Source organism: Lepidothrix coronata, unplaced genomic scaffold (assembly GCF_001604755.1).
Source record: "Lepidothrix coronata isolate B3197 unplaced genomic scaffold, Lepidothrix_coronata-1.0 Scaffold210, whole genome shotgun sequence".
Lineage (NCBI taxonomy): Eukaryota > Metazoa > Chordata > Aves > Passeriformes > Pipridae > Lepidothrix > Lepidothrix coronata.
The window spans coordinates 17,875-29,831 of NW_016690390.1; the positions used below are offsets into that span (position 1 = coordinate 17,875).

Here is an 11,957-nt window from a genome sequence, read left to right on the forward strand (position 1 = left end):
TGTTAATTAATTTCTCACTGACATAATTATATGCATCTGCTTCCCTCTACTATAAAGAAGTCAGTCATGTCCATGCAGCTGTCAGGCTTCAATGATGGCTCCATGCCCACAGAGGAAGCATATTCAAACAGCACTTATATTATAGGAGAGTGTTTTGGGTTGTACAAAAATGCCTAATTTATTTTTATTGCCCTTTAGGAAATTGCAATAAAGTAATCACAGATATGTTTTGAAGGTGTGGCGTGACAGATCTTGCATCTTAATCCAGGAAAACTGACCTGCAAGTAACAGGCAAAGCTTGAGGAAAAAAGGCTGTCACTGTTGGCAGGGAAGGGGATAGATCTGAGGGTGCTCAGTGCAAGCCATGAGGCACAGCTGGATTCTTGCTGGTGAGGTGATTCCAGCAGGAACTGCAGCATCTTTCCCGTCAGGTACTTCCCTTCGAGTGCTGCTTAATGGATCTTACACCAGTCTGTATGAGTGAGTGGTAAGAAAAAGCTTCCAGGAACAGGCCACAGCAGCTATAACATTATTTTATTGTCAGTTCTGCATATACTTCAGTACATCTAAAAAAATACATCTGTGGAGTACAGTGCTCCAAAAGCCTGACCGATGGCCTCTCAGCTGCAGATCCCTCAGCAGCAGTAGTGCCTGAGGCCACCAGCCTCTGTGGGCATGGAACAAAGGCAGAACCCAATAAAAATCCAACAGGAGGGACTTGTGCCAGGGAATCGGGTTAGGTCCCATATAAACATAGCAGCAGAGACACCACAGTGCCAATTTGAGGGCCACAGCAGTACCTGAACCAGTTCTAACAGCAGCATTGCCCTCTGTATTGCAGACTTTTGGTGAGGCACAGGGGGCAAATATGGCTTTAGGGGTTACAAGAAAATGCTGTAAAGTGCTGTTGAGGTTAACACTGAAATAGCATCACCACTTAAGTTAAAGGGCAGACAAAACTAGACAAAGTTCAAAAAAAGTTCACATTAAAAGAAAAAGAATTCCAGTTTCTTCACCCTCAGAAAGTAGGCATTGCCTGCACGGTAAGAACAAAACACTTCCCTCCTGCCCTTCAAAGGAAAACATTCCATCCAGGAACTCAACCGTGGAGTTTGTCATTGGCAGCCCTGAGCAAAGCATAAGAACATGTAGCATAAGGCTTCTAGTGGTAACATTAAAATAAGAACTAAGACAGGGAGTGAGGGGAGGAGCCATCTAGGAACGAGATGCCATCCCAAAGCAGAGTCCCAGTTGGAAAGTCTGAGCCCTTCCCAGACTGCTGCAGGGAGCAGAGGTTGGAGACAGTGCAGAACATCTCAGGCAGCAGCCCCTAACAAACACAGCAGATGCAACTTCACACCTCTTGGTCCTCAAGGGCTTCAGCACCCCAGTTATTGGAGAAACTCTCTGTAAGTTCACAGAAACTGGTTTCCTGGAACTGTTTGTCACTAAGGACAGAAGTGAGCAAAAATGCAGTGGGAGAAAAAAAAAAAAATCTCACTTCTGCAGTCTCACAAAACCCTCCATGGCAGAGTTCTTCAAGATCCCCTAGTCATGCTGCTGGAGGAAGGAAGACAACCAACAGGATGCACAGATCAGCTCTCCCAGCTCTGCAGCTCCTGCCAGTCTGCCTCACTCTCACACCTGACCCTTGTTTTGAAAAACTCCTTGATGAGTCTCTGTGCTTCCTCCTTCACTGCAAGAGAGGAAACAACACCTCTGAGTCGAAATTTAAGACATCTGCCACCCCTAAAGACATCCATCCACTTGGCATTGAAAGAACCCCAGGCCCTCAGTGCTCTCACCTGTCTTGCGGGCAGGGTTCTGCTCCTGGGTCAGTAAGTGAGACAGGTGCCGGGCAAAGCCCTTAAACAGCTCCTGCAGAATCAGGGAAGGCAAAGAGCAGAAAGCAGACATCAGTGACCAGACTGTTCCCATGTTTGTCTTGCCCTCAGCCCCTGGCTGCAGCACACACCATTCCTAGACTGAGACTACAGGGGTGTTGCACACCTGCAAACACACCCGACCCTGCAGTGCTGGCACACACAACCTGCCTTGCAGGACACATCAAGGAAACTACACCAGAATTGAACCTGAGCTGTTGCTGCTCCACAGGTGGGAGTTAAAAGTGTGTCAAAGCTTAATGTGAAAACATGAACAACAATAAATAAGTGTGGAACTAACATGATACCACTCCAAACACACACAAACCTTTTTGTGGGAGAGGTGAGTTCCTGCACCTGGAGTCACTGAAACAGCACATACCAAGATGCAAGTTGGAAATGAAATGTGGTATCCAGATCATCTCCCCCCTTCTTAGAGCCCCAGATCACTATGAGCTGTAGTCTTCTGCTAAAGAGGGTCATGAGCTGTGCCCTACCTTGGAAGCAAATTTGCCACCCTTGTAGAACGGGGTCAAATATTTGACAACGATGTCTGCAGTGTCTTTGAGGGACATCCCTTTGGTCACTGGCTGTACGGTCTTGCTGGTTTCTTCTTTATCACACCGTTCTAAGTTTGAATCAAAAGTCACCTTCTTCTTTGTTGGACCAGCACTTTTGCATTCTGGCTGGGACAGAATAGAAGGTTTTGCCGCTGTCCGCAGCCGCTTTGTTGCGGGACTTTCCATATCCTGGAGAGGAGACAGAAAAGAATCAAACCCACCACTTCCTGGAGCAGCATTCCACTTCCAAGCACCCACTACCTTCCAGGACAACAAATCTTTGCAGCATCCTGCAGACTCTCCCTACAGTGAATACCATGTAGGAATCTCTGTAACCCATTTTGCTGTGAAGACATAATACACTGTTTGCCTCACAAAGGGACTTTGAGACTTTTCTTTAAGAACATCACATTTAGAATTACCCCGTGCTCTTATTAGGGCAGCTAATTGCTAGACCCTCTTGTATAAAGGAAAAACTGACTGGGAATGATTTTTCAGGATTTCTGCTGAGAATACACCCCTCAAGAAGAATCAGCCATATCAGGAGTGCCGCATGCCTGTTCAGTTTGAAAGAAAAGAAGACTGCACTGTTGCAGAGACAGCTGCCAGGTAGTCTCAGATGCCAAATGCAGAAGCAGAGACTGAATGGCAAGGCAGGCTGCGAGTACAGGTCGCTTCCAAATGGTCCCGTGTGTCACTGGCCTGTGGTTGTTCCCTGAACTTGAGAAAGCAGCTGCTAATTATAGTTCATTACAGATCTAGAGGGGGTCGGGAGACTCATTCCAGGCAAGTCACCAGCAAGGGCACAGTCACATGTGTTGCACACAGGAGGAAACAATGCAGTGGAGGGGAAGCTCTCCACTGCAGCCCAAGGTGCTGGCACGGCCCAGTGGGCAGCAGGGAAACACCAGGACTGCAACACAACTGGGGTTCTCCTCTCTGTGGCAACTGCAGCTGGGCCCTCCCCAGATAAATAACACTCTCAGGTGAGGTTCAGAGCAGGAGCATCACTCTCAGAGAGAAATTTGGCATGAGATAAGCAGAAATAGAGGAAATTAGCATTCATTGAAGCCTTACCTCAACTGATCCTGCCCGCTTCCCACTCTCACCTTCCCCAACAACAGGTAACTCAGTTTCTGAGACATTTTCAGCAACACTAGTGGGAAGAGTGGAGAGAAGGCCAACTGTAATTATTCCACAGAGCAAATATCCCTGCATTCATTTTTAGTGGCTATGAGACCCTCCATGGTAAAGCAAGAGTCTCCCTCACCCACCCAGAGACCTCATACAGATTCCCAGTTTCCAGGACAAGGCTGGTGGGACTCTGCAGCTTAACAGGGCAACACAGGGAGCAGAGAGATAGGGATTTTACCTGGACTTTACATCAATTTCTTCCTGAAGGAGTTCAGATTCAGCAGCTTGCTGGGTCTTAAAATCCTCCCCCTTCTCAGTCTGTGTTACTTCTGTTTCTCTCAGTTCTTTATTCTCTGCCTGGGACTGTCCAGTCAGAACTCCAGAGACATCTCTGCCTTCCTGAGATGTTGGTTTCTCTTGACACGTGCTTTGAGAAGAAACCTGAGGTAGTGTGCTTGCAGAACAGCCCTCCTCCTTTGCTGAGCTGCAACTTTTGGCTTTAGAGCCACCTTTGGAGAGGGAGAAGAATTTGGAAATATCTTGTGATTCTTTTTTAGCTGCTTCTGCGAGCATTTGCTGCTTCTTGCTACGTTTGGACTTCTTAGTGGGGCTCTCCCAAAGTGCAGCCTTTGTGTCTGGACTGGGTTGCTGTCCCTTCTTTTCAGGGTGTATTTCTACCCCAGCACTCTCACACATTGCTTGGGTTGCTGTTTCTTCCCTCTGGACAACAGTGTTTCTGGTGTCCAGTTCCAGACTGCAGCTGCTGTTGTCTTGCCCATTTGGACAATCTACTTCTTTTTTGACAGGCTTTGCATCACTCTCCTCCTGGATCTTCAGCAGTTCTGAGGCTGTCTGGAACAAGTTGGATTTCTTTGGAAATCCTGCTCCCACACGCTTGGGTTTGAACTAGGGAGAAAGGAGGAAGAAGAAAGTTTGGATGTGATATCCTTATGTGCAGAACCCTGAAAGGAGCTAGGTTCCTGCACACAATACACCACTGTGGACAGCTGAAAGGTGAGGGATGCTCTAAATCTGACTTATCATCACAATACCATCAATTGAGACATGAGGGAAATGCATTAGGTTAAATTCTCAGGCTGGTAGTAAGGAAACAGCCATCCTTGGCTAGAGCAAGATAAGAAAGAACTTATTTAATCTTTGGCCTGCACATAGATTATGTTCACTAATAGCAACCAGTATGACAGATAGACAGGGAAAAGCAATTACAACAGAAATATACAGCTATGGCCACAGAAAGGATGTAAGATAAATTAACAAAAAAGCAGAAAGACAAAACACACCATTCCCTCCTGTCTATCCCATCAGTACTCACTGAGTAAACCTGGGATGCAGGGAGGAAGTCCTGTTCTGTTGGAGACTCAGATTTTGTTTCCAAACTGCTGTTGCCACCAGTTCCAGACCCAAAAACTGAGAACAACTCTCCTTGTTTGGAGGCTTTGTTGATTTCTGCTACCTGAAAAGAGAATGGAAATATCCTCCAATGGCCAGAAATCTTTATGCATTCCTGCCTTTTTAAATACTAAGAGCCACAGTGGCAAAACAAACATCTCCCCTGGAGAGGTGCCTGCCTCAAGAACAGAAATATCTTCAGAGAGACTGATGGCAACCAGGTAACCTAAACCAAGGCTTCTCTAGTGTCAGCAGCAGCCTGGGGAATTCCCCATTCCCTTTACTGCTAGAACAAATCTAGATAAGCTTTCACTGGAATGTAGGTTTCCAGAGCCTGTAAAGCCAACAAAGATGTGAAACCCAGGTGATTCTGGGCCCTCTTGGAAACAAAGTCAAGAAGAAAGATTTGGAAGACACCCAAGGCAAACCAGAGCTTCTCTTTTGTCTTTCCCACACAAACTCTGCCCTATTTCCCCTCGAGCTGAGGCCACACCATGTTCATACAGCAGGTGTAAGTCCCTACCTTCTTTAGCACAGTTGCCTTGTATGAATTTGCCATTTTGCTGGTCTGGAAAGCTTCATACTCCATTTCCACTGCACAGGCATGAGGGTCTGACCTGTAACACAGGCTGGGGTGATTTCTGGCAAGACACACCTCTGTATCTGCAAAGGGTGCACTAAGGCTTAAGTATCTCCCAGAAAGTACAAAATTCACTCCCTCCGGTGCAAGAATAAGTGATAGCTTCCAGTTATACCCTAAGGGATGCAGTGGTGAATTGCTGAGAATGGAAAGGGTGATGAAAACACTTTTCAATCCAAGTCCTTTTGCCCAGAGGCTCAGTTTGAAAAGTACACTATCCCCACCTTGTGGGACAGAGAAGAATTGCGGCTCCTGGAATCAAGCTGATTTAGCAATCGGCCACAGGAATCCTCATATCCGATCCTGAACATCACTAACAGAAAGATGCTGTTAAGTGAAACTACATCCTTGGACAAAAAAATCTTAAAAAAGCATTCTTTGAGAATGTTAATTCTGCTCAGGGAGAGTAGGCCCTATGTTAAGAGACTCAGTATGTACCCCTTTTCTTCATCTCATACCCTTTTCCTCCTGCTGCTGGATTCTTCTGGTTGTTGCTCAAAGCTTCTTCCAGCATCTTCAAGCAGTGTTCCCGTCCCTAGGAAACATGGGATACTCAGACATACTCCACAGAAGTCACAGTGCCCCTTGGACTTCCATCCCAGAAGGAGTAAGAACGGGGCAGGCGGAATCTTTGTTGCTCTTTGGTGGTCAGTCATGATTTACCTTCACTGTGAGCTTTGGGATCCTCCTGCTGCCAGCATCCTTGAGGGGACAGTCTGCACCTGCCACAGGAGAGGCATTTGGAAAATAGTTACAGTTGGGCTGATGAGAACATCTCAGCTGTCATGGAGAGGTGCCAGTCCAGTACTTCCTGGCATTCTCCTCCCTGCACTGTCACCCCAAGGGCCATGACAGTCACCCTTTTTACCTGGAAAAGCTACACACTCCAAAAGAGGAGGTAGAAGCCAAAGTAAGATTGTTCTCTCTGACTGAGAACATCTACTTTGGAGTTTATGACTAACAGCTTTCCAAAATTTCCCAATCTTAGGAAACCCTTTTTCAAGGAATTGCAGCTCTTAGGAAACCCAAATCTATCCTGCTCTCCACAATACCAACCCCAAAAGTTCCCAAAAAGGCTGAACAGAGAGTAACCTGACCTACCAGGTATTCTTTTGCCACAGTGTAAGAACTACACTGCTAGACAGGGCCCCAAGCAGCACAACTACAAATAGCAAAGTTTTTTAGCAGTTTCCCTATAGCCCACTTATTATTATTATTATTATTATTATTATTATTACTGCTGCATAACTACTGCAGAAACAGCCTACAAAGTCAGGTTAGACAGTTTTTCTTCTCTCTTGCTTATTTGAACAAGTTGTTCAGAAAGATGCATTCCATATCTTCACCCCAACCAAAGCTAAGCTGTGATCCATCTCCTCCAGCCAAGCTTTCACAGCCAAAAGCTTAACCTCTGTGCCTGGGGACTGATACCTCCAGTGGTGATGCCATATAAATTACACACAGCTGCAAAATACAAGACTTTCTTCTCCCAAAGAAAATCCACTATAAATCAAAGAAGGTATTTACTTGGAGGAACAAAATCTTCCTTTTCTGGTTCTTTGCCCTGGAAGAAAACAAAGATTAGTCAAACATTTCCATTTCTGCAATGCACACGCAGGTCTAGAAGCACAAGAGACATATTTTATACCCCTTCTCCAGGGAAAATTGAAGCTGAAGTTACAAAAGCACTGAGCAGGCACCAAAATAGGGGAAAGAAGACAAAGAATGAGAATCGGAGCCAAAATTTCACCTTTGCTATAGGAATATATAAGAGAAGCTGACAGGGGAAATTTGTTTTTACTACTACCAGGGGTATTAAAGACAACAGAATCCTCTTGATAGCACTGCAGAGAAACCAGTACATGAATCAGCTGCATTTCTTCCTATTATGGGACTGGCCCAGAATATGGAGAACACGGAAAAAGAAGAGGCACAAAAAGCAAAAGACAACAAGCAACAGCAAGATGCAGTAATTTACTTCCACTAGTGCCAGGAAGCCTTTGTGGCTGTAAGACAAGCTCACAGCAAACAATCCGGGCATCTCTTACGAACCGACACCGACTCACCTTGCGCAGACTCATCTGCTTTTTGTAGAAGTTGTCCCACTCCCGCTTCCGACGCTCTTCATTGTCTTCATCCCAATTCCCACTGCTTTCCTCATCGTACCTGGATAAGTCAGGAAAACAAGAGGACCAAGCATTTCTGTAGCTGCAGCATTACCTGAAGGACAGGTTTGGAAAGCCTAGGTCACCCCAGTGATGTTTCCCACATCCTTTCTGAACAAGTCTTAGCTTTTAGTTTCAGTGCCATCCCTCAATCTGGACGGCTGAGAGTGTCCTCCAAAAGTTCATGGGATTTGTTAATTCCATGAACTTTAGTTAGCGGTGGCATGAACTGGTAGCACTTAACTAATGCTTTGAGAATGGAGGGCTTCATTTAAGCTCTTCCAGATTGTCCCATGGGGTTGAGGAGTCACTGACTCCTGCCATATACCTCATCAGTCACTACTGCCCTGGGAGCAGAGATGGCAGAAAGGCCACAGCATTCATTCCTCAGCTGTTCACAGCCTGTTGTAGTAAATGAAATCCCCATCACTAATGCACTGAAATGCAGCAGCTGATCCTCACCACATGTAGCCCAGGAGTTTGCTGCCTCCCACAGCTGCCACTGCCAAAACTTACAGGTATCACAAATCAGAGCTTTAGGGCTGTTGACTATTACAACTTCCAATCAAACAATCATAGGAAACTACAATCAAGTCATGGAGAAGTTCAATAAATCAAGTGGCAAACATGGTGCTGTACAACAGCATTGGCCGTGAGACCAAACACAGTCTTAGGTCACAAGTACCAGCTTCCTCTGACTCAGCCTGAAGAAAAAAGCCACCAGTCTCAAGCTGTTTAAGGTAAAGCAGGGCCAAGCCAGTCCAACAGCACTGTTTATCCTGGCAGAGCTTCACGGGCAGTGCCAGCAGCGAAACTTCATCCTGACAAAGCTGCACAATCACGGCACCTCAGCCAGAGAACAAGGAGAAGGAGAAGTTGTCACCTCCACACTGCCAAGCATTTTACAGAATTAATCATGTTTTCCACTGCAGATCTTCCTTTTGCTGTCAGCCTGACAGGAAAACACTAAAATTTCACAATCTGCAGAAGAATTTGACACTGGCACTCCATTGCACCCTCTGTGGTGACTAAAGCTCTGCCAGTGGCCCCCAGCCTGCTGGCCCACAGGCAGCTGTACTGAGTTGGGAATGAAATCTGGACCACGTCATCTTGGTTTCAATTTAAATGTTTTTGATCCTTGTGACTGTGAGCAGCCTGAGCCCACTTGCTGCTTTCAAAAAATTTCAGGCTAGTTTTTTGAGCCAATTACATTCTGCAGGGCAATTCTTAGGTCTGTCAAAACAGCTTTTGGCTCTCTGGGACACGAATGTGAACAAGGCTGCCAAAGTGTGTGGAAAATGGAATTCCAGCTCCTGCTGCCAGGAAGTTACAGGAAAATACCATCCACACAGAAACATGTGCTGAAAATAGGAGTGGCTGGGCCTGCAGCTGGGAGATGCTCTTTTCTCTGATAGTTCCTATGAGCTGAGTTTTATCTCTCCAGTACAGACCTGCTAAAGCCTCTGCAGCCTCTCCTCCCGCCTTCGTACAGCTCGGGGTCGTAGGCATCCCAGGAGGAACCAGTGGGCCCGATGCAGGTTTTGCTCCAGTTGTTGGTGCAGCGTTCCAGTGACTCCAGTTGCCTTTTCACTGCCCCTGGGTTCTTGCAGAAATCACAGCACTTGTTACAAGGTGGGGTGACATCGCCGAAGTACTTGGCTATGGCAGCGTGGCGACATCTAAACACAAGGGAAATGAGCTGGTCGTTATTTTTATTCATGGGAACTCCACTCTCCAAATGCAGGGTGTTTTTTGATACAGATTTGAGTCTTTTTTTTCCCCCCAGAGAATGCCTGTTCCAGCAGGAATCACAGGGCTAAGTGGAGTTCTGTTCCTGGCACATTGCTTAAGGTCTCTCTGCCTCCACTTCCCCACATGTGAAAAAACATTGACGTTAATCTCTTCTGCTAAACCCTTTTAGATCTTTGAGACCTGCAAAAGGAAGTTTATGAAATATGCAGTTATTAATTCTGTATCATTGGCCAAATATATTCCATGTCCTATCAGCATGGCTGTAAGATAAATACGTGAAGAGGCCCTGTTGATCCCTACACCTCAGAGTGTATCTGTATATTCCACATTGAAGAGCTTCTCATTTTACTGTTTGTGGTTTGAAGGTGAAGAAATCTATATCTGAAGACACAGGAATGTGAATTAAATCCCAGAATTAGAGTCCAGACTGAGGTCACAAGGGAACACCATTCAGGTAACACATGCCTGGGTCTTGATCTGCTCCCACATGCTCCAGATCAGCAGCCAAAATTAGGGTCCTACATCCATGAAAACCAGTCCATTTACTCATACAGTATTGCACAACCAGTTTACCAGACTTAGCAAACCAGCCATGTGAAAATGATTAGATTCTTCTAGAAATCTTCAAAAGATTTTTGGCATTGGTTTTGGGTATGTAAAAAAGAGTTTGGTGACAGAAATATGCTCATTAGCAATACAGGCAGGAAGTAATTTCTCTTCTAGAACACTCCTTAATTTAAACCAGTGAATACACTGATTTCACTAACCAGGAAGCTACTTTTTTTATTTTTTTAAGAAAGAAGAGTTTAGAGGAGCTTTTTAAAACTTGAGTTGCACAGCAGAGGTGGCCAGTTGTCTCTCAGTCAAAATGCTGATACTAAATACACAGAAACATCTACTTCATCAGGCATTTAGAGATCAAATCCTGCAGCCAAGAGGGAACAAGAGTTATTTTAGAAGAGAATTATTTTACTACAAAGAAGAACAAAGTGGAGATTTTTCATCTCTGCCAAGGAGTGCCCTAGTTGGCTTACGAACTTCATCTGCAAAAAGTGGGTCACAGAGGGGAAAAGTAAGAGAGTGAGCACTTCATTTATTCTTATTATAAACCCTTTAAGGCACGTCTGAACTTGCCAGAGATCTAACAAATGCAGTTTTCTTCTTAACTCGTGTGTGTGTTTGAAGGGGGGACACAACTGCACATTGGGACACAACAAAGCACCACAAACAAACCCTGTGAGGGTCTGTAGAGGCTGCTCTTTCCCACAGCCCGGCAGGTTGATGTGCCAAGGGGCACAGGTCACAGATTCCTGACTCCACAGCAGTGCTGAAGCACAAAGGACCTGGCACCGCTCAGGTGAGCAGGCTGCAGCAGTGTGACCTTGCTCTGCACGGTGTAGGGAGCTGAAGGCTGGAGAGGGCTACGACAAAGCTGGCTTTATATCCCCCTGCAGAGCCACACTGACTCACTCTCCTCTTGCACTCAAAGAGCTCCTTTCACATGGTGGGGAAGGGTGGGGGGACTGGGATGGGGGCAACACATTCGATCCCCTTGTCCTGCCTTTCCAAAAGAGCTACTGGTGCTGCCTGCCCTGCCAATGCAACGTGACTATAGAAATGTCAGCGAGCTGCAAGTCAGCTTTTTGTTTCCCCAAAAGAAAACAGGCAGGCATTCTCATTAGCCCATGGTTCTTTCTCTCACACGCACTGATCTGTATGAGAGTTAAGCGAGGCATACAGTAATGGTCAAGCCCTCTCCTCACTCCTACAGCTTAATCACCGGGCTTATGCTGGGGAGGGACATCCACACACACCTCTGTCCCTAAAAGCGAACAAGTGGGATGCCCCAGGGGAGGGCTTTGGTGGAAGCAGAGATCAGCTCTGAACTCACTGGAACTTAAAGAGTTCTAGTTTCTAACCCATCAGCCCTGCAAAGCCAAGCTCTTTCCACCCAGGTTCTTGTAACTGCCTGTATCTTCTGAAGAATTACCCCATTTCACACAGCCACTTCCACAGCCCCACTATAGCCAACAGTGCTCAGGACTTGGGTCATAACAGAAATTCATTTGCAGAACTAAGATTGCAATCCTATAATTAAAGTCAAAAGGCAAACCCCAGAGTTACTAACAGGGATACTGGGGGTAATCACTGGATTACAGTTTAACAGAGCATGAGAGGTCCTGAAACACAGTCACTTGTGCATTCTCATCAGAGGGGAAAGCTCTCCAAGTCATATGGGCACCTGACTAATGCCCATGAGATGGAGATGATTTACATAAACTAATGGTAGTCTGTACACATGTCCTAAAATTATTTCATCTTTTAAATATGCAACTGTATTATTTGTCTCCCCTCACCCTTCAACAGCTGATCACTGATCTTCATGTCTAAACAAAATTATTTCATTTGAGGT

General features: G+C 45.8%; 1 protein-coding gene across 2 annotated transcripts in view; it reads right to left on the reverse strand.

Annotated features, from left to right (window-relative positions):
• Nucleotides 1-516: 516 nt before the first annotated feature.
• Nucleotides 517-11,957, reverse strand: part of RECQL5 (RecQ like helicase 5) — a 37,312-nt gene continuing 25,871 nt past the window's right edge. For both annotated transcript variants that reach the window (XM_017833002.1, XM_017833003.1), the window contains exons 9-20: nt 9,244-9,471; nt 7,694-7,793; nt 7,155-7,191; nt 6,291-6,349; nt 6,086-6,162; nt 5,511-5,604; nt 4,911-5,051; nt 3,816-4,483; nt 3,521-3,599; nt 2,381-2,632; nt 1,806-1,878; nt 517-1,696 (exon numbers count right to left, since the gene is read on the reverse strand). In XM_017833002.1, coding sequence (XP_017688491.1) covers nt 1,596-1,696; nt 1,806-1,878; nt 2,381-2,632; nt 3,521-3,599; nt 3,816-4,483; nt 4,911-5,051; nt 5,511-5,604; nt 6,086-6,162; nt 6,291-6,349; nt 7,155-7,191; nt 7,694-7,793; nt 9,244-9,471 — 1,909 coding nt within the window. In that variant the 3' untranslated portion in view covers nt 517-1,595. The remainder of the gene's footprint in view (nt 1,697-1,805; nt 1,879-2,380; nt 2,633-3,520; nt 3,600-3,815; nt 4,484-4,910; nt 5,052-5,510; nt 5,605-6,085; nt 6,163-6,290; nt 6,350-7,154; nt 7,192-7,693; nt 7,794-9,243; nt 9,472-11,957) is intronic.